The 21,390-nt window shown below is 34.5% G+C and overlaps 1 protein-coding gene across 5 annotated transcripts in view; it reads right to left on the bottom strand.

Moving 5' to 3' along the window:
- Window positions 1-1,070: 1,070 nt before the first annotated feature.
- The window catches only part of hlk (hulk), a 93,867-nt gene continuing 73,547 nt past the window's right edge, over window positions 1,071-21,390 (bottom strand). For 4 of the 5 annotated variants that reach the window (XM_072535894.1, XM_072535895.1, XM_072535896.1 and 1 more), the window contains 4 exons: window positions 8,833-9,015; window positions 5,396-5,851; window positions 4,989-5,312; window positions 1,071-4,146 (listed from right to left, as the gene is read on the bottom strand). In XM_072535894.1, coding sequence (XP_072391995.1) covers window positions 3,773-4,146; window positions 4,989-5,312; window positions 5,396-5,851; window positions 8,833-9,015 — 1,337 coding nt within the window. In that variant the 3' untranslated portion in view covers window positions 1,071-3,772. The remainder of the gene's footprint in view (window positions 4,147-4,988; window positions 5,313-5,395; window positions 5,852-8,832; window positions 9,016-21,390) is intronic. The other variant, XR_011951313.1, reaches the window with a different exon arrangement.

Here is a 21,390-nt window from a genome sequence, read left to right as displayed (position 1 = left end):
TCGTACACTAGATATAAGTATAGCTCACCTGGATAACATAAAGACACCTAAGTGTAAACATAGAAATAAATAAGGCTAGAATATTATTTACTGTTCCAATACCGTCTAAGATTTTTATGTGAGAACTTAGGGTTTAAAGTTTTTCGAATTTTATAGATATTTACAATTTAACTTAAGTATACAGTTTAAATTTCAAATTAATATTTAGAATTTAAAACTCATAAAGTTTATTTAAGCTTTCTGCGTCAAGAGTGGGAGCTGAATACTGGCTCACTTCCTCACTTCGACAAATCTTCTTCTTTGGGTGCCGTGTCCGTATTCAGACGTTGGCCGTCATCATGTTTACAATTTCCTGAAACCTTTCTCTGTCGGCTGCTGCGCGAAATAATTCTTCTACTTTGGAACCACACCATTGTCTAATATTACGCAGCCATGAAAGTTTCTTTCGACCAATCCATCTCTTACTTCGACAAATACGACACATTAAAATAAACAGTTTACCTCTGTTGTAGTCTCCTCTCTTTTTTCTCCTTGTGTTTTATGGTTTCTGTCATAAAACCAATGATCAAGTCAAAAATTTTTTTGTTTTCAATGGTCTTATCCATTAGTTCATGTGTCTTACCTGGAGGCGATCCCAGGCCCAGCTGCAGCAAGGTTCGCCCCACACTGTATGCAGGTCATATACCACAATATGCGTGTCATCCACCACTCCACACTCAGGACACAGATCGTCCTCGGTCTTCTTTATTGTATATGTATAAGATTGGAAAGATCCATGCCCCGTGATAAATTGGGTAAAGTAGTAAAGTTGACACGTCTGAGTTTACACTCATACCACCTTACTACATCTGGGATAAGGGCCTCCGTCCAGGCAACCTTGTCTGTTTGTCTTGACCATTGGCCCTACCAAATCTTCAAACTCCTTTTTTTTTCTTGTATTCCTAAACCTTAAGCTCCGTTGTCCCTTTGGTGCATCTGAACTATCTCATTAGCCAGGATATGTACCGGCATAGCACCGGCCAAGATAATTAGTACCTAAATGATAAATTTTAACATAAATAAAACAATCATTACAACCTTTACATATTTATTAAGAAGATTTACATTCCTATGTTTACCCACATATATCTTCAAAATTGATCTCTTCTTCTCTCTATTTTTTTCTCCGGGAATGATCGTACAATATGTACACGTTAACAATAATAGTTAAATTTAAAAACGATGAACACTTCGTAATGTTGACGATTACGTTACTTATTGGTCCAGGATTTGAAAATCCATCACGAAGAAGGGCAGCGAAATAACTAAACACTTAACTAAAAAAAATGTTACAATATTCAATATCACATTTATCTACAAACAAGTAAGGAAAATGTTTAAAAACTGAGCTAAAAATAAGCCTAAACCAAATATATAGAGTATTAGTATCTTTTTTTAAGAGCATTTAAGACCATCTTAAATGAAGAACTTTTGCACAACGATAATTTGATGGTACTCATACAGAAGACTTCTATTTTACTGTTATATTCACTAGAAAAATAACGAATTCCTGTGATTTCTTTTTTTCTGATAGTGTGTAGAGTATGGTGATTGGATACGCTCAACAAATAACGGTCTCTCTTCAGCCTGTCTCCAAAGATCTCTGTCTCTTGTCATCTCTTGTCGTCTGTGTCTTGGTCGATCCATCTTGTTGGAGATCTTTCTCGATATTCGGCCTTCTACCTTTCTTCGGATAATAAATCTTTCCAATGTTATCTCTGTCTTCTCTCATAACTTGTCCAAAGTATTTTAATTGCTGGAGAGCCATTTGTTAGCCTTTAGTTCATTTAAAATTTAATTATTTGTCCGGTGATCGGTCCACGGAATTCGCAACATTATTTTCGAGCAAAACATTTCAGTCGCCTTTATCTTGCTGCTTTCCGCTTATTGTAGAGTCCAAGATTCACATCCGTATGTCAGTATTGGAAAAATTAAGCAGTTGACCAACCTTATTTTTAGAGTTTGTGATATTTGTCTTTCTATGATGTTTTCTATGTGTTTCTAGATGTTTCTATGACTTGTTTTATGTTTAGAAGGTGTTCTAAGTTCCTCTACCTTTGGTAAATCCAGTTGGCACTTGAAGTATTTCTCTTTGTAGGAAAGTTTTTTTGAGTCTCTTATTGATTATGTGTAGGATTATCTTGCTGGCATGTGAGATAAAGGAGATTGTTCTATAATTGTAAGGAAATAATAGTACTATATTATTAAAATAATAGTAAGGAATTTAAAATTAATGGATCCTTCACCCAAGCAGCAGCTAAAGAAGATCTCGAGACAAGATCTAGATTGAAAAGACTAGGGAAAACGTGGTAAATCCAGTTTGTTCTTAGGGTATTTCTCTTTGTGGGGCAGTATTTAGTCTCTCATGAATTATGTGTAAAATTATCTTGCTGACATGTGAGATAGGGGTGATAGTTCAATAATTGTAATGAATTAATAGTTCTATAATAGTTCTATAATAGTTCTATAATAGTTCTATAGTATTAAAATAATGGTAAATAATTAAGAACTAGTAGATACCTCACCCAAGCAGCAGCTAAAGAAGATCTCGAGACAAGATTTAGACTGACACTACTAGGGAAAAAATGCCCAGCATCCAATCGATATTACATGAAGTAGAACGTGGTACTGCCACCAACAGGGAATATTACAGGAAATTTGTTCTGATCCAACAGCAACACATTCTATTGCTGGTAGATAGTCTCTATCACCTAGTGTAAATATTTTTGTCTGTTGTGAAACGTACAATATTCAACATAGTACCAAAAATTCTTTGGAGAAGTTCTTTCATGTATTTTCACTCTGCTATTAGTTCTGTCTGCTTTATACCAGGACTAAGTTCAAAACCACTTAAGCAATTCTTGAAGATTGGAACCGAAAAAACTAATAGGACTTACATTGGCAATGTAAAAAATGGATTTATGTCACAAAGCAATTCTTAGCAGAAAAATAACTATCTCATTTGATACTAATTGGGATATGATATTCCACACAACTCTAGATGTTAATCACTTCGGTTTAGGTACTTAATTACGCTCAGTAGACAATAACCAACATTGTAAATAAAAAAATTAAGTACGCTGTAAGTCTACTAATTACTAATGATTTTGAAATTAATGAAAAAAACGATTTTATTCTGTGATAATTATCAGTACTGATGGATAGTTTTTAATATTCTTTAAACTTTTGACCACAGAAATTATAAACTAAATTTAAATTCTAAGTTACTATGATGTAAAGAAGCTTCTGTGGCTTTTGAGGCAAATATTTCGATTTGCACTTCGGAAAATGGTTTCCGAAAATCTCAGTGTATCAAATATTTCTGAGGACAACAAAAACAACAAAACTGATTGTACCAATAACGCTAGCAACAACCAAGTAAAATTTTAAGTATATAAGTTTAAAGCAAGAACAAACTAAAAAAAGGTAAGAAACGGAAACAGAAATAAAAATAAATCTATTGAATCTGTTGACTCAATAACGCTATTTTGAAGAGATACAATGAATATTGCAACTCATATATAATTAAGTTTGCGTTTTAATTCAACCAAAGGGCAGTAGTCAAAATGTAGTAATATTCACACATCCATCAGTACTGATGTAAAAGTAATAACATAACGTTTCCTTTATTGTTCTCACACTCTGTTTTGAGCTTCACTCAAGTCCATACCTACTTTTAAAAAAAGTAACTCAGATTCAAAAATTGAAACGTAGCCCTTCAGATTTGAACGAGTTAACTTTGCTTCGTATGTGCCACCACTGCGGTGGTGGTAGGCGTCTTAAAGCATTGCAGCAGAAACGCCGTATATATTAAGAAAGCCACTATGATAGCCATCAAGGCGTACATAAAGAGGTTCAGCTCGGGTTGACGGAAGCGGTTCTTGCGCAGCCACTCCAGAACGTCGGCTTCGGAATGTAGATCGCCCCTGTATATGCTTGGGAAACGGCGGCGGAAGTATACGATGGCCGGCAGGTGCGTCACGCCCCATTTTCTGGCGTAGCGGGCGTCAGCCATCTTGACGAAGGTTATGTCGAAGTTGTCGGTCTCGCTGTCTATGTTTTCCAGCTTCTCCAGTATGGCTTTGCTGTCGTCAGAACCTATTTCATCTGAAAACCACAAAGATAGATTATTAGTATATACCTATGCCCTGGAATAATTTGAGTCAAACTCATAACTTGAGTCAAATTATTAATCTGCATTACCTCCCGAAGTGTGTACAAAAAACAACAATATATTTGAAAACAAATTTTATGTGAAAGCAAAAATGATATAATGAGAAGACCAATATTTTAGAAATATACAAGATTTAAAGCTTTCAAAAATTGGACTGTGTCTAGAAACAAACTAGTTATAGGAAACAAAAACAAATATATAGAAGAGTATAGATACAGTTTATAGAAGAGTTGAATGTTTCAATGAAAAAATTTAAAAGAAAAGAAGTATTTAGGTAACTTTTGTCAGTTCTTCAGGACGTGGTATGCATTTTTGGGCGGCGGCACTGGTTCAGTCGATGGTTACTGGTGGTATTCGGTGGTGGTTGTTGGGTTCCTGCAGATGACGTCATCTTAGAGGCTAGAGGAGAAAGGATTTGAATGCTAAAATGGTTCTTCTCAGAATTATTTTTTATTTAATTGAGACTGGATTGAGCGTGAATGTAATTAATTTATATAAAATTTGAATCTTTTTCACGTATAATTGGGCAACTCAGATCTGGAAACTATAAAACACCGATCCTCTGATTGTAAATCGATCTAGAGTAAACACAAAAAATATAACTTTTATGCAAAAATTAATAACAGAGCATCTTAAGCAAGAAAGTCCTGATGATTATCAGCATTAACAATAACAATTGTTAAACAACAAGCTTAATTCACATTCACTCTGCATATATTTTATAACATTTTATTTCGTATATAGTTTTCTCATTTAGTATTTCACTTATACTTACAGAAAAACACTGTGACGTACTCATTTTCCTCCAACAACTTCTCCAACATCTTCTTGTTCACTTCTTCAATCTCATTCTTAATTTCAAAGACATCTTGCGAGGTCAACCATTCCAGGACCCGATCAGATTGACTTAAATCCCCATCGTACACCATCGGCTTCTTTTTTCGAAAATACATTAGAGCGGGAAGCGTGTGCAAGCCTTGATCTGCAGCTGCTTGGACGCTGCAGATTTTGACGAAGTCGATACCGAAGAGGTCGGCTTCGTTGTCGATTTCTTCAAGATTTTCGAGTATCATGTCGCATTCTGGACAGTCTTCATCATCTTTAATATATATATATATAAATTGATTAATTATAACTTATGATAAAGAAAGTATAAAGAACCGAGTGTTTTTAGATACTTACAGAAGAAGACAGCCAAAAATGGTGAAGAGTTCAAAAGTCGAACTAACATCTTTTCGTTGACTGACTCAATCTGATCCTCTAGCTCCCTATTATCATCATCCGTTAACCACTCCAAAACAGACTGTTCATTTTGCAAATCTCCTTCAAAGAGTAGAGGGTTCCCATTTCTGAAGTACACCAATGCAGGGAAGGTCTTAATACTATACCTCTTTGCCAGTTGCGGATCCTGAATTCTGACCAAATGGATGCCGTAGATATCACATTCGTCATCAATCTGTTCTAGTTCTTCAAGAATTTCTTCGCAAATGTGGCAATTTTGTTTGTAGAAGTACACAGCTAAGTACTGGGTTTCTTCAACCATCTTCTCCAACATTACTCGGGTGATGAGCTCGATCCTGTCTTCTGTTCTTTGTTGAATTAGCCATTGCAGGACTTCTTCTTCTTCCTCAATATCACCTTAAAATAAACTCAAAGGAATAACACAAAATAAAAGAAGAGTTAAGACTAAATAACTAAAGCTAATAATAAAAAAAATGTATTGTGTATGTACAGTAAGTTGATTTTTACAAGATATGAATGTGAAGAATAACAAATATGAAGAATGTTTCCTCATTTCAATATTTCAATAGGAAGTTTCTCAGCGATTGATCTAAGTCTATGTGATTCCAAAATATATCCTTCTCTAATAAGGAATGATCTATATGATAGTAACCATTTTCCCATCCTCATAACAAATAATGAAGAAAAATCACCAGGAACAGTAATAAAGTGGAAGATTTCTAATGTTGACGGGCAAGTTTCAGATCTGAAGTAGACCGGCAAATGGAGTTAATTATCTTCTTCTTTAAGAAAATTAACACCTTGGTGGAATGAACGTTGTGCGACTGCTGTAAAAGAATACAAACATACTCTTCATAAGTACCGCCAAAACAAAAGTAACGAAAACTTGATTTGTTTTAAAAAACTTAGAGGCAAGGTAAGGTATATCTTAAAACAAAGTAAGAAACACTTAATCCAATGCGGGGAAAGAATATGCACAAAAGAATTCCAGCTCTTTTAGATAAAAGTAATTTAGTAACCAATGATCAACAAATCGTCAATGTAATCGCCGAAAATTTTTATCGACGATTTAAAACAAGAATGTACTCACAGAAACAAATTTTCCTGTATAATATCCTTCCCAATCTCTCAAATTTAACTCTACTATCTTAAACACTCTATTTACACTACAGGAACTCTTAAATATTCTTCCAACCTGCAAAAATTCAGCTGCAGGTCCCGATAACTTCCCCTTCATATTCCTCAAAAATCTTCCCATATCTGCCGTAAAAAAATTGCTTATACTGTACAACAAAATTTAGATCAATCAGAAATTTCCAATATTATGAAGGGAATCTATGGTTATAAAAATCAAGAAACAGGACAAATCCCTGAATAATCCAAATTCCAACTATTCTATTTCACTGAAATTTACTCTATTAGCTTCTACTGTATTTACCAAATTAAAAGGATACAATACTACGGGAATTATCTTTTATCGAACAGTTTCTTTCTAATCGCTGCTTCAAAGTATTAGATAACGGAAAAGCTTTCTCAATCCACCTTCACGAAAATGGGGTACCTCAAGGAGCAGTTCTAAGTTCCACTTTATTTTTAGTAACTATTCGTGATATTTGCAAGAATATTCACAATCCAGTGAGTATAAGTTTATAACTACAAACTTAATCAAGAAAGCAGCAAAATGAACTAACTTCTTGGTCTATAAGTTTTGGTACTAATTTCTCTGCTGAAAAATTAAAAGTACCCAAATTCAGTCAAAGAACACGTAGCGTATTATTACCTCAAATTACATTAAATGGTACTCCGCTCACAGTAGCTAATAAACACAATATACTAGGTTTAATTTTTAATAGTCGACTTATATGGAAAACACAGATTACAAACGTCAAAGCTAATTGCTTACCTAGATTAAATCTATTAAAATCTCTAGCAAACCATCATTGGGGAGCTGATGAAGATATCCTAAATAAACTAAACTACAGACTTATTTAAGGACTCTTGACATTATTCAGAATACCGCATTTGAATATGTCTCGGAGCTTTCAGATCCAGTCCCGAGGAAAGTCTTTGCTGTGAAACAGGTGAACTTCCCCTTTCGCTTCGCAGCAACAATTTCTTCTGACATACTTTGCTAGAGTGTCTTCGAATCAAAACAACCCTATATATAAGGTAATATACAAACCCTATAATTATGACCACAATAATAAATACCAGACATTACCTCAAATTTTACTTCCCTTTTCACGACCTGTTAATTTTTCAATAAAAGATACTCATATACTGTCATTGACTCCTCCTTGGATTAATAACATGCCAAAAATTAACCTTTCGCTTAATAATTATGACAAAAACGAAACCAACAGCCAAATTCTAAGGTAATATTTCCTAGAGCTGGTCAACACAAACTCATATGACGAGATTCTCTACACAGATGCATCTAAAAATGAGACAGGTGTTGGATATTCTGTAACAACTTTAAATAGTATTATTCAGAAGTTGTGCCTTCTACAACTTACCTCTATCCACACAGGAGAGCTAGACGCTATCCTACAAGCATTAAGAGGTTTATGTAACCAAACCTAAGCCAAGAACACTGAAACATGTACAGATTCGATCTCCTCCACCGATTCGATTAAAAATATATATTCCGAACATCCATTAGTTCATGCCATACATGAAGCAATACACTGTCTTACTTCTTCTGGAACAAATATAACGTGCCTTCACACGTTGGCATTTCAGGTAATGAGGCTGCTGATACTGTCGCAAAAGAAGCAACTACTTTTCAGGTCCCAAATTAAAAAGTCCTGGCAAAACCAATGGAAGAATTCATCCTCGAAATTACTCAAAATAGAACCTACCATTGAAAACCTTCAGCTACCTAACTTAGTAGAAGAGACAAATTCATTATTCGTAGGCTAAGAATTGGTCTCACACCGCTGAGATATAGACACCTGATGGCTTCGGAAAATCACCTGTTTGTGAAAAATGTAGTGAATCATTAACCGTCTCACATATTCTTACACAGTTTGTCAAATACGAGCAAGAACAAAAAAATACTCTATACAAGGTCTTATAAATGCTCAAAAACTTTTGTCTTATTTTGCAGTTTTTGAGACGACAAACTTGAAACTTTTAGGCTACGCGAAAATATTCTTAGTCCATTTAACTGGATTAACAATCTCAATAAAACAGGTTTGCTTTTTTAATAAACAGGTAAAAATATGATCTACACAAACTGTTTCTTACAAGTTAATAGCAACGCATGGTATATTGACGTACACGCCACGAACGACGAACTAAACTCCTACTTTTCTTTTTTTAGTAAATATATTTTTCACAGAAATCATAAAATAGAACTCGATTATTCTAATTACCTTCAAAAACTCCTCCAACTCCATTCTCAAAGTACATTAAAACGGGATAATCAGTAGCGCCATATTGCTCCGCTATCCTCAGATCCTGGGTCTTAACAAACTTTATACCATGTCGTTCACAATCGTCATCGATATTCTCCAGTTCCTCCAAAATCTTGAAGCATTGCTCGCAGTCGTCGCTGACTAAGAAGCAGACACAAATTAGTGATTTGTGTGGTACATAAGGACAAACACAAATATGTACAACAAAAATTACTCTATATACTATACAAAATAAAAAATATTGTCGTTGAAGTAATCGTTATAAAAGAAGGGTCACGCGGGGATAAAAGATGGTAATATCAGTTTCTTAAAATCAAAACAACGCAACAAATATCTAACACCAAAGAGAATTGTAGATGAATATGTTCAAAGTTTATTATTACATGAAAAAGACAGTCAAGATTTGATTTCACGTACAAAGTGTCTATGTATCTGTTTATACGTATTTCGCCCTAATAGGGCTCATCAGAACAAATATTCATAGGCTTTCTCAACATGAAAAATAAATCTTTTCTGTCTTTAAGAAGCAACAATAAAATGGCTTCGATATGGACGCAATAGCGACATCTAGTAGAGTACAAGAGTACAAGAAACCAATTCGCTAAGGATTTCTTCTTAGTTGAGGAGACATGTCGTGGAATGCAAATTTTAGATTCCTCATGTCTCTATTAAGAACTTTATCAACGTCTGTTTTGCCTTGCAATTTTTAGAAGGCTCAGATTAAGGAAGAAATCTGAATTGTGTTTCGAAACTATTTTACGGATTTATTATCAGATGTCGGTATTGCGTCCATATCGAAGCCATTTTATTGTTGCTTTTTAAAGACAGAAAAGATTTATTTTTCACGTTGAGAAGGCCTATGAATATCTGTTCTGATGAGCCCTATTAGGGCGAAATACGTATAAACAGATACATAGATACTTTGTACGTGAAATCAAATATTGACTGTCTTTTTCATTTTATTCGGATCTACTCTGTATGAGTACAAGAAACCAATTCGCTAAGGATTTCTTCTTAGTTGAGGAGACATGTCGTGGAATGCAAATTTTAGATTCCCCATGTATCTATTAACATCTTTATCAACGTCTGTTTTGCCTTTCAATTTTTAGAAGGCTCAGATTAAAGAAGAAATCTGAATTGTGTTTCGAAACTATTTTACGGATTTATTATTACAGGTTTTATAAAAGTATCAAGAAAAAAAAACAAACAATTTAAACAGTTAGATTTCACACAAATTTAACTTTCTATTTTTACGTATTGTAGTAATTTTAATCCTTCTTCTTCTTATAGTGCACCTATAGTGCGTTGACGAATTATCTTAAGGCCAGACGTCTGTCTTTTGCGGCATGCAAAAGATCGCCAGTGTTATTTATGCCTGTCCAGTTCTTTATGTTCCGTAGCCACGACATTTGTTTGCGACCTACTCCTCTCTTGCCTTCAATCTTTCCCTGGTTGATTAGTTGAGGGACTGCGTATTTTTTTCCTCTCAGAATAAGGCCGAGGTATCCAATTTTTCTTACCATGATCAAATTGAGTAGTTCTCTTTCAGCATTTGCCTTTCTTAACACTTCCTCGTTTCTCACCCTATTTTTCCATGGTATGCGGAACATTCTTTGCAACGTCCTCATTTCGAAGGCCTCCAACTTATTAATGGAAGGTACTCTTAACGTTCATGTTTCCATGCCGTATAACAATATGGATCATACATAGCATTTAACCATCCTGTAGCGGAGATTGCAGGAAAGATTGCGGTTACATAGTAGCGGTTTAAATTTGATAAAAGCTTGTCTTGCTTGTTCGGTACGGCATTTTATTTCTTGTTGAGGTTAGTCCAAATTATATTTATAATAATAATATAGTATTATTATTATAAAATATTAGTCCAAATTTATCTAAATTCTTGATATAAATTCTCAATAGAAAGAATGCTTTTTGACTGAAGGCCAACTACTTCTGCTAGAGTATTGATTCAGTGGTAGTTCCATACCCTGTCTTGGAGTATTAATCCGAGATATACCTATTCTCTCCTGTGTCCAAGTACTGATTGGTCACCGTCCGTTCCTCGCCGGGCCGAGTGTTGATTGGCCCGTTCCATCTCTATTTCTTCGACCCGTTCCCTACCAGACACACAACCGTGTGTGTTTTAATGCACCGTAAATGCTAGTTAGATTTTTTGTCATTAATTGTATTTTATTTTTCGCAAATATTCAACAGTGGGTGATAATGCCGTTGATGCCGTCATCACCAGGACTAACATTTTAGTTTTTATTGTATATATTACCTAGGATCTAATTTTATTTTGTTATTTATTTATTTCGAATATATTTTATTTAAATTAAACCTGTATGTTACTGAGTCTACTATCTAAAAGAGCTACCCGTCACAAAATGCAAAAAGAATTAACTTTCCATATATCCTATAATATACCACAAAATTTATTATAATATTTTATCACAATACCTGTTTCGGCAGAGTGCATTTCTTAAGTGATCTATTTTTAGATGTGTTTACAATTTATAGTCTTTAAGGGAATATGTTGAGGAGAGGAGAACTGTTTGTCTCAAGTTAGTCATTCAGAATTATGTCTGTGTTTTTTAATTTGTTAATTTTCATTGATTCTAATAAAGCTAGCTTAAGGCCTTTATTGTGGATGTGAAGAATTTGAAATTCGTCATAAAAAGAATAATTATGATCTAGAAGGCGAAGTGCGTATGTATAATCTGTTTTCCTATTATTGAAAGCCCTTTTATGTTCTGCTATACGTCTATTAAAGGTTCTACCAGTTTGACCGATGTAAGTTTTTGGGCAATCACCACAATTTAAGTTTATAAACACCACTAGATAAGTGATTGTTAACAAAGGCACTCTGCTGAAACAGCTGTAGTGATAACATATTATAATAAATTTTGTGGAAGTTTTGTAAACAAAGTTTTCAGTGTTTTACTATTATATAAAATGAATTTCCATTAAGTAACGGTCGATGAATATCTGATACCGCCATTGATTGCAGAACTTACAATTTTTTGACATTTGATATTTGTTGCTTTGTTGTACTAAATACAGTTCAAATAGGTAAGACAACTAAATTAATAATGTAAAAAGTTTGTCATAAAAATGATTTAACTTCGTGCGAGTCCTACATCGGTTACAAGTGAAGGTTTAATATCAACATGCGACGGATAGTTTGACAAGGAATTTCGTTCTTCTTTTTTAATTACAAATATCTTACTTTCATTTTGTTTATTAATTAATTAAATGTAAGAGTCTTTGTTGCTCATTGTAATGTCTTTATTGAATTTAGTTAGTTTGAACTTATTTAATAATAGTTAATATTTAGACTATAAAAGATGAACGGAGCTTGTACCCAAGTAATAACAAAGGCTGTAAAAAATTTCAACCAATTTTACTTGAATCATTATCATTATTTTGTTATGATATCATTAATTTGTTTTCAAAATATTATGAAATATAAATTGTAAACTTTGTAGAAAATAAACTTAAATTTGACAGTTGACTTACTTAACTTCTAGATTATAGGCATCAGCCATGTTTACACTTTTCTTCTTCTTCTTTTTCTTTATAAGAAAATTAGACTTATTTCTTGCTATATTGACGACACGGGTCTCCTCTATTCTGCTTATTTGGTTTTTCCATTATTTTTTTCTCTTTTGTGTCCATTCATTTATACACTGCACGTTACATTTTCTTCTCATGTCTTTACTTCTCTTTCGATCTCTCAGCGTATTTCCTGTAATTCTTCTCAGTACTCTCATCTCTGCCGTTTCCAGTAGCCTTTGTGTTGTGGCTATGTCAGGTGTTGTTTCTATGGCATATGTCATTATTGGTCTTACACTGGCTTTATAAATTCTTGATTTCATCTCAGTGTTAATGTGTCTGTTTCGCCATAGAGTGTTATTAAGGCATCCTACCAGTCTATTTGCTTTTTGTACTTGATCTCTGACTTCTTTGTCCACGTCTCCAAGACAGTGTAATTCCCAGGCATTTTATTTCCATTACTTGTTCAATAAAACAACTTAGAGGTGCAACACGAAACGATAGAAATGGTAGAAGAATTCTGCTACTTAGGATCACTGGTAGACTTTAAAAATAACACATCCAACGAGATAAAAAAAGAATATGCGTGGCTAACCGCTGTTATTTTGGCCTGGGCCCTCAACTAAGAGCGAGAAGTATGTCAATGGCAACAAAGTGCAAACTTTATAAAACAATAATACGCCCAGTGCTCACATACGGATCGGAAACATGGGCAATGACGACCCGAGATGAAGAGTTACTGCGAGTATTTGAAAGAAAAGTATTAAGGACCATATATGGTGGAGTAAACGAACAGGGTATGTGAAGAAGGCGATATAATTTTGAACTCTATAGACTTTTTGGTGATGCAGATATTGTGAAGACCATCAAAATAAACCGCTTAAGGTGGGTGGGCCACGTTATGCGGATAAATGAGAGTGATCCCAATAAAATAAATATTCTAAACAGGCCGGTCGGAAGAAGAAGAAGGGGGCGACCTAAACTCAGATATCTGGACGATGTACAGGAAGATCTGAGGGAGATTGGAGTGAGGGGCTGGAGAAGACAGAAACTTGATAAGGAAGGATGGAAGAATGTTTTGAAGCAGGCCAAGGCTCACGAAGGGCTGTAGCGCCAACTGATGATGACTTGTTCAATACTGATGCCATTAATTTCTATTTTACATCTGGTTGGTTTTTTGCTGACTACTATTGTTTTAGTTTTCTGAAAGTATATTGTCATATTAAACTCTTTTGCTCTTATGTTAAATCTATGTACCAGTCTTTGCAGACTATCTTTATCTTGGGCTATCAATATTGCGTGGTCTGCGTAACAGAGTATTTTGATTTATTTATTTCCCATTCTGTATCCTCTTCCTTTGTTAACGGTTGTGATGATTTCATCCATGATCAAATTGAAGAGCATGGGGCTCAATGAATCCCCTTGTCTTATTCCGCTGCCTATTTCTATAAGTTGTCCATCTATTCTGACATTTATTTTGTTATTTTGGTAGATGTTGTCGATAGTTTTTATAATATTTAGGGGAACTTCTCTAATATACAGAAGATATATTACATCTTTGAGTCTTACTCTGTCAAACGCTTTCTTTAGGTCAATCAGACACAGAAATGCTGGTCTATTATACTCTAGTGATTTCTCAGTAATTTGCTTTATAGCAAATATTGCATCTGTACACTATCTTCCACTACGAAAACCCTGTTGTTTATCTGCTAAACTTATCCTCTGATTTATTAGCACTTGTAAAATTTTAGTTGTAAGTTTTAGCGTAGTATTTATCAAGTTTATACCTCTGTAGTTTTCTGGCTGTTTTTTATCTCCCTTGTTGAATGGTAGAATTAGTTCGCTCGTTTTTTATTCTTCAGATATTTTATTATATTTTAAAAGTTTATTAATTAATGTTGTTAATTGTTCTGTCATTGCTGCTCCACAATATCTCAGTAACTCGTCTGATATCCCGTCTTTACCTGCTGCTTTTTTGTTATTCAGGTTTTCAAATATTTTCCGAACTTCCTGTACATTTATATTAAGTTCTTCATTTGTGGTAATTTCTGGTGTTTCCAGTTCTAGCGTCGTTTGTTCTTTCTCTGCATATAGCTGTTTTAAGTAGTCAATCCACGTATCTTTTTTTATGTGTTTTGGTTCTATTAGTTCCCTCACCTCCGTTTGTTGGCCTCTTATGAAGCGCCATATTTCCTTTTGCAGACCGTAAATATCATGTTCAATTTCTTTCGAAAAGCGTTCCCAGTCATTATTTTTTTTAAGTTGAATACTTATGAAGTTGGAAATTATAAGCTCTAAATTTACTTTAAATATAGTTATACTCGTACATATTTTAATTAAAACAAAGTATAAAATTCCTTGTCAAGCAGGTACACAGAGTAGCTGAATATGTACATTTAATCAGGTAATATAAAAGCAATATACAAAAATACTCAGGAGTTTAGTAAATATAGAAATAAAATTAAAAAAAATAGAATTTAAATAATTTTAATTCAAAAGATGTAGACATTAAAAATATGTGAACGGTTTTATAATATAAAATATTAGTTTTGAAAACTAAAACTGAAAATAATTAATACTCGAAAAAGTTTAAAATTATATACCGGGGTTGGTTGGAAAACTCACAGAAAGTATTCCGTTCTTGGAGCGATTTTCTTCTTTTTTAGCTATAGATAACTATAAAATATAGCTCATATTATGCTTCGTTGATTAAACCCAACAACTTTCTTTTCAAAAATTTTATAGCCTTAAAGTTTAGACTTAATAGTCAAGAGTAAAAGATACCTCGAGACAATATCATATTACCCCGTACCAAAGAGTCGCTAGAAACCCTAAGAAGTAGATTAGGTCATTTAACAATGTCACAACAGGAGAAGTGTGAGAGAAGATAGCGGTAGTACATATACACAATCCTGATACTCAGCTGGATAAGGCTTAAGCAAACCTTATAATCAACAAATTAGAACAAGCAGTAGATGAGACTCTTATCGGAAGACAGAGTTAACTTCTTCAAAAAATTTATTAAAAAATTTATTAAAAATCCTTTGTAAAAGGTATATATTTTATATACATTTTACAAAGGATTTTTAATAAATTTTTTAATATATGGTATACAGCCAAATACAGGAACGTAGATTCCTTGTGGATTTTAACTTCTTCAGTTCCATAAAACATAGTTTAAAGCAGGGATCTTGTAGGCGAACTGTGCTAACCAATATACCAAAAAATATACTGCTATGGAGGATTGTAATCGATCTCAATAATATTTCTTAGCGGCTTATGTTGCTCACCTGCGTCCTGGAGAAAGATTGATGAAGTAATTTACAGGACGCTCTTAAGGAAACAAAATTAAGATCATAAAATGAAAGACTGGGTCTTGAATAATGGGAAGATTGTGAAGGATGCACAAATCCTGATCTTACAAGTTAAACCTGTGTAGTTTTTTAATAGGATCTATAGGAAATTAGACGTAGACATCAGTAACACTCAGATGGGATTCAGAAAAGGGCTAGGTACAAGGGAGGCTCTGTTGCAATGAACGTTCTCTTACAGAGATGCTTAGACATAAACCAAGAAATTTACACCTGCTTTATTGATTCCGAAAAGGCCTTTGACAAAGTACAACATGAACCACTAAGACAAATTCTAATAAAGAAAAATATAGACAGCCGAGATATTCGAATTATATGCAACCTATATTGGAATCAAACAGCAAATGTGAAGGTTGAGGGTAGGCTAACAGAAGAAATTCAAATCCGTCGAGGACTCCGGCAGGGATGCATCTTGTTGCCACTTTTATTTAATCTGTATAGTGAAGCTATCTGTGAACAAGCACTCGAGGAAGAAGATCTTGGTCTGATAATAAATGGTGAGACGATCAACAATATAAGGTATGCTGACGATACGGTTCTCCTAACGGGAACGCTAGTAGAACTACAACATCTCGTTCAAAGTCTCAATATATACTGTAACAGTTACGGCTTGAAAATTAATTTGAAAAAAACTAAATTTAAGGTAATCACGAAATCAAAGAACATCAGAGCTAATCTTGTAATAGACAATACAACGATTGAGCGTGTGTCCTGTTATAAATATCTAGGTGCTTGGATCACAGACGATACTGATCAAACAAAAAGATTAGATGTAGAATAGAAATCGCTAGATCAGTCTTTAATAGAATGCGCAAACTCTTTTGCAATCGTGATATCAATATAAAGTTACGAATACGAATGCTGCGGTGTTATGTCTTTTCTACCCTGTTGTATGGAGTAGAGGCTTGGACACTAAAACAGTTGACCACAAAAAACATCAAAGCTTTCGAGATGTGGTGCTATAGGCGCATTCTCAGAATAGCATGGATGGACCGCGTCACTAACACGCAAGTACTCCAAACTTTAGACAAAAGATGCGAAATTCTAAATGAGATAAAAACTAGAAAGATGGAATACTTGGGGCACATTGTGAGAGGTGAAAAGTACGAACTTTTAAGAAATATCATGCAGGGCAAAATTAAGGGCAAAAGAAGTGTGGGAAGAAGAAAAATATCGTGGCTTCGTTATCTACGTGAATGGTTCGGGTGTAGTTCAATTGAACTTTTTAGGCGCGCTGCTAACAAAGTCGCAGTGGCCATGATGATTTCCAATCTCTGCTAGGAGTGGCACGAGAAGAAGAAGAAGTTTTTTACAAATCAAGGGCACATAAAATTATGTCTATGCTAAAAGAATTGAACCTTATGGAGTCGGCTTCCAGTGCAGATGTTTTCCTAGTACCTCCTGACCCCACTGAATTGATTGATGAAGATAGTGAAGATAAAGACTGTGAAGGAACATTTAATAACTTAAACAAAAATATGTTGGATGCGGAATCAGAAGCTGTAATTCACCAAGAAGAAGAAAGAAGGATCGACGAAGAAAATATAAATCTATATGAAAAAGAGGCATGTCTTTAAAGTGTGACACAAGTTCAGAGAAATTCAAGATATTCAAGTAGAATTGACTGAGATTTGTGCAAAAAGTGTAACTCTCCTACCACGAAAATGGATTCAGGGAGATTGACCAGATGAAAATTCCATTTATTTGGTTATTGAACATAAAAAACTCAATGGAACATATACACTTCTTCATTTTATTCACGTCTACTCACTCCTGTACAGATCTTTGATTTTTTTTAATGAAGAGCTTTTAACAAATATTGTAAAGGATACAGTTTGTTATGCTCTTCAGAAAGGTGCTACTTTAAAATTTGAAGTAGACGAGTTAAAAGCCTTCACAGGGATGTTACGAGTTTGTGAGTACAGCACGAATTCAACAAGACTCATGTACTGGAATGAATCTGATGATGTTAGAAATATACTGATTTCAAATAACATGCATCGTAACTGATTTAAAACCATTATAATGATAACCTAAACATAGATCATTCAGAACAAAACATACAAAATTTCTCCGTACCTTGAAAGTCTCCGCAAATCATTTACTGAATACACTGTATGGGAAACCAAATCTAGCGTGGATAAGGCCATGATACCATACTATGGGCGTCATGGTATGAAACAATATATAAAAGGCAAGCCCATACGCTTTGGGTATAAATCGTGGTGTTGAAATCTGGTTACCTCATAGATTTCAATATTTATCAAGGAGCCAAGGGAAAATCCAATGAATACAAAAAAGAATTTGGCCTTGGAGGTGAAATAATATTGCAGTTTGTTTAATTTATTCCTAAAATTTATTGCAATAGGATTATGCCTCATTGCTTATATGCTGATAATTATTTTACCTCTTCTTCTTCATGTGCCTTGTCCGTTCCGAACGTTGGCAATCAACATGGCTATTCTGACTTTGTTTACGGCAGATCTGAATAGTTCAGCAGATGACAATCCGAACCATTGCCGCAAGTTTTGGAGCCACGAGTGTCTTCTCCTCCCTGGACCCCTTCTGCTCTCTATTTTCCCTTGAACGATCAGCTGTAGTACTCTATATTTATTATGTCTCATAACGTGACCCAAGTATTCCAACTTTCTTTTCTTTATACTTATTCCTACCTCTCTCTCTTTACCTATCCGGCGTAGTACCTCTTCGTTGGTTACGTGCTCAGTCCAGGATATACGTAATATACGTCGGTAAGCCCACATTTCGAAGGCCTCTACTTTTTTCATCAATGTTGCGGTCATTGTCCACGCCTCCATTCCAATAACAAAACCGGGAAAACATAACATTTCAGAAGTCGAATTTTGAGAGGTAGGGTGAGGCTTTTAGAGGTGAAAATTTGCTTCATGCTAGTGAACGATGCTCTTGCCTTTTCTACTCTTATACGTATTTTCTTCGCTTGATCCCAATTTGAGTTAACTGTTGTTCCCAAGTAGATGTACGAATCCACGTGTTCAATTCTTTCATTGTCTAATATCAGTTGCTGTGGTGGTTGTTCGGTTTTGCTTAATAACATCCATTTGGTTTTTGTGATATTTAGTCTGAGTCCGTATTGTGCACTTGTTTTTTGTATCTTACTCATTAGGCAACTCAGTTCCTCTATGCTACTTGCTAGAATCACAGTGTCATCAGCATACCTTATGTTATTTATTATTTCTCCATTTATTTTTATGCCTTCTGTGCTTTCCTCCAGCGCTGTCTTAAATACTTCTTCTGAGTATATATTAAAGAGAATAGGAGACAAGATACAGCCCTGTCGTACCCCTTTATTGATCTCAATTTTATTGGTCAATGTAGATCCTACTTTCACTTTAGCTGTTTGACCCCAATAGAGACTCGCTATTGTTCGAATGTCTCTGTAGTCGACTCCGATCTTATGGAGAACTTCAATTATCTTTTCGTGCTTTACGTTATCGAATGCTTTTGCGTAGTCTATAAAGCATATCTACACGTCTTTGTTCATATCTCTGCAGCGCTGGATGAGTACCTGCAGACTAAAAAGTGCTTCTTTTGTCCCAAGAGAATTCCGAAACCCAAACTGCGAATCTCCAATGTTATCCTCGCATTTTTTGCTTATTCTGTTGTTAATAACCTTGGTGTATGCCTTCGAAATGTGGTTAATTAGACTTATCATCCGATGTTGATCACAAGACTTTGCTTTTGGTTTTTTCGGTATGGCAACAAAAGTTGACTCTTTTTTTTTTAATTTTACCTCTTTAAAACCAATTAACAGAAAAGTGTCCATTTAGTGAAACGTTTAAAAAATCAATAGGTGGAATGACAACAGCATAGTTACTTGGGCATATAATTACCATAAAACAACGTCAATTTATCAAGCGAACAGATACTCCTTCGTCCAAAGCAAAAAATCAAAGTAACACAACCACATCTTATTTTGGCTTATAACGAAAATATGGGAGGAACTGATCGGATGGATCAAAATGTTGCCTATTACGGAACAAATATAAGATCCAAGTAATGGTATTGGCCTTTATTTATCTGGGGTCTTGATCTCTCTATACAAAATGCTTCGTTAATTTACCATAGATACAGGGATAATGAGGATACTGCAGTTTCGTCGAAGTATAGTTAAAGCCTTGTTAACGATGTTCGGAACTCCTCCAAGAAGGCCTTGTCCATCTCAATCTTCCATAAACATTCTTCTTCTTTAGGTACCGTCTCCTCTAAGGAAGTTGGTAATCACCACAGCTATTTTTACTTTTGAGATTGCAGCTCTGAACAAGTCGACGGAACTGCAATTATACCACTTTCTCAGATTGTTGAGCCAGGAGATGCGTCTTTTTCCAATACTTCGTTTTCCCTGTATTTTTTTCTGCATTATGGTTTGTAGCAACATATATTTATCCCCTCACATAACGTGGCCGAGATATTGTAACTTTCTTATCTTAATCGTATTCATGATTTCCATTTCCTTTGTCATCTTCCTGAGGACCTCAACATTTGTTATTCGGTCTACCCAACTTATTTTTAATATTCTTCGGTAGGTCCACATCTCGACAAGTCGATCGCTCACCTCTTTCTTTAAGATCCAGGCCTCCACCCCATACATCAGCACCGAAAACAAATGAACGTAATATTCTTATTTTGAGTTGCAAACTAAGGTCTCTACTGCATAATACTTTTCTCATCTTATTAAATGTTGCTCTAGCTTGTCCAATTCTCATTTTTCTTTCTTCTGTATACTCGTTATTTTCATTAATAATTGTACCAAGATATCTGTATTTTTTTACTTTTTCTATTGGAATCCCTCTTATGTTTAAAATGTCTTGTTGTGTTTTGGAAATTGTCATAAATTTTGTTTTATTAGCATTAAGCGTTAGTCCGCTTTCCTTACTAGCATTTACTACATTATCTAAAAGTGCCTGTAGATCTTGTATATTCTCTGCAATTAGTATAGTATCATCGGCATATCTGATATTGTTGATGGGTCTGCCGTTGACTTTTATTCCAATTGTTAAATTTTCGAGTGATTGTTTAATTATTTCTTCCGAATATAGATTGAACAATAAGGGGGAGTGTATGCAACCTTGCCTTACGCCTCTTTTTATCTCTACTTCCTCCGAAAGTTCTTTGCCTACTCTGACTTTTGCTGTTTGGTTAAAGTAGAGATGAGTTATTATTCTTAAGTCGTTTTTGTCAATGTGTTTATTTTTAAGTAACTGTATAAGACGGTTGTGTCGGACCTTATCGAACGCCTTATTGTAATCAATAAAACAAACATAAAGCGGTTGGTTTACATCCATACATCTTTGCTCGAGGACGTTAAATCCAAATAAAGCATCTCGTGTACCTATGGCATTCCTAAATCCAAAGTGGGTTTCAGTGATGTCTTGTTCCACTTTTCTGAAAATTCTTAAATGGATAATTTTTAAGAATATTTTTAGTGTGTGACTCATTAGACTAACTATACGGTGGTCATTACATTCCTTTGCATTAGGTTTTTTTGGTAATGTAATAAATGTTGATTTGAGCCAATCTCTCGGAATAATACCCGTATTATATATAGTATTAT

Source organism: Diabrotica undecimpunctata, chromosome 6 (assembly GCF_040954645.1).
Source record: "Diabrotica undecimpunctata isolate CICGRU chromosome 6, icDiaUnde3, whole genome shotgun sequence".
Lineage (NCBI taxonomy): Eukaryota > Metazoa > Arthropoda > Insecta > Coleoptera > Chrysomelidae > Diabrotica > Diabrotica undecimpunctata.
This window is presented reverse-complemented; position numbering and strand designations above follow the sequence as displayed.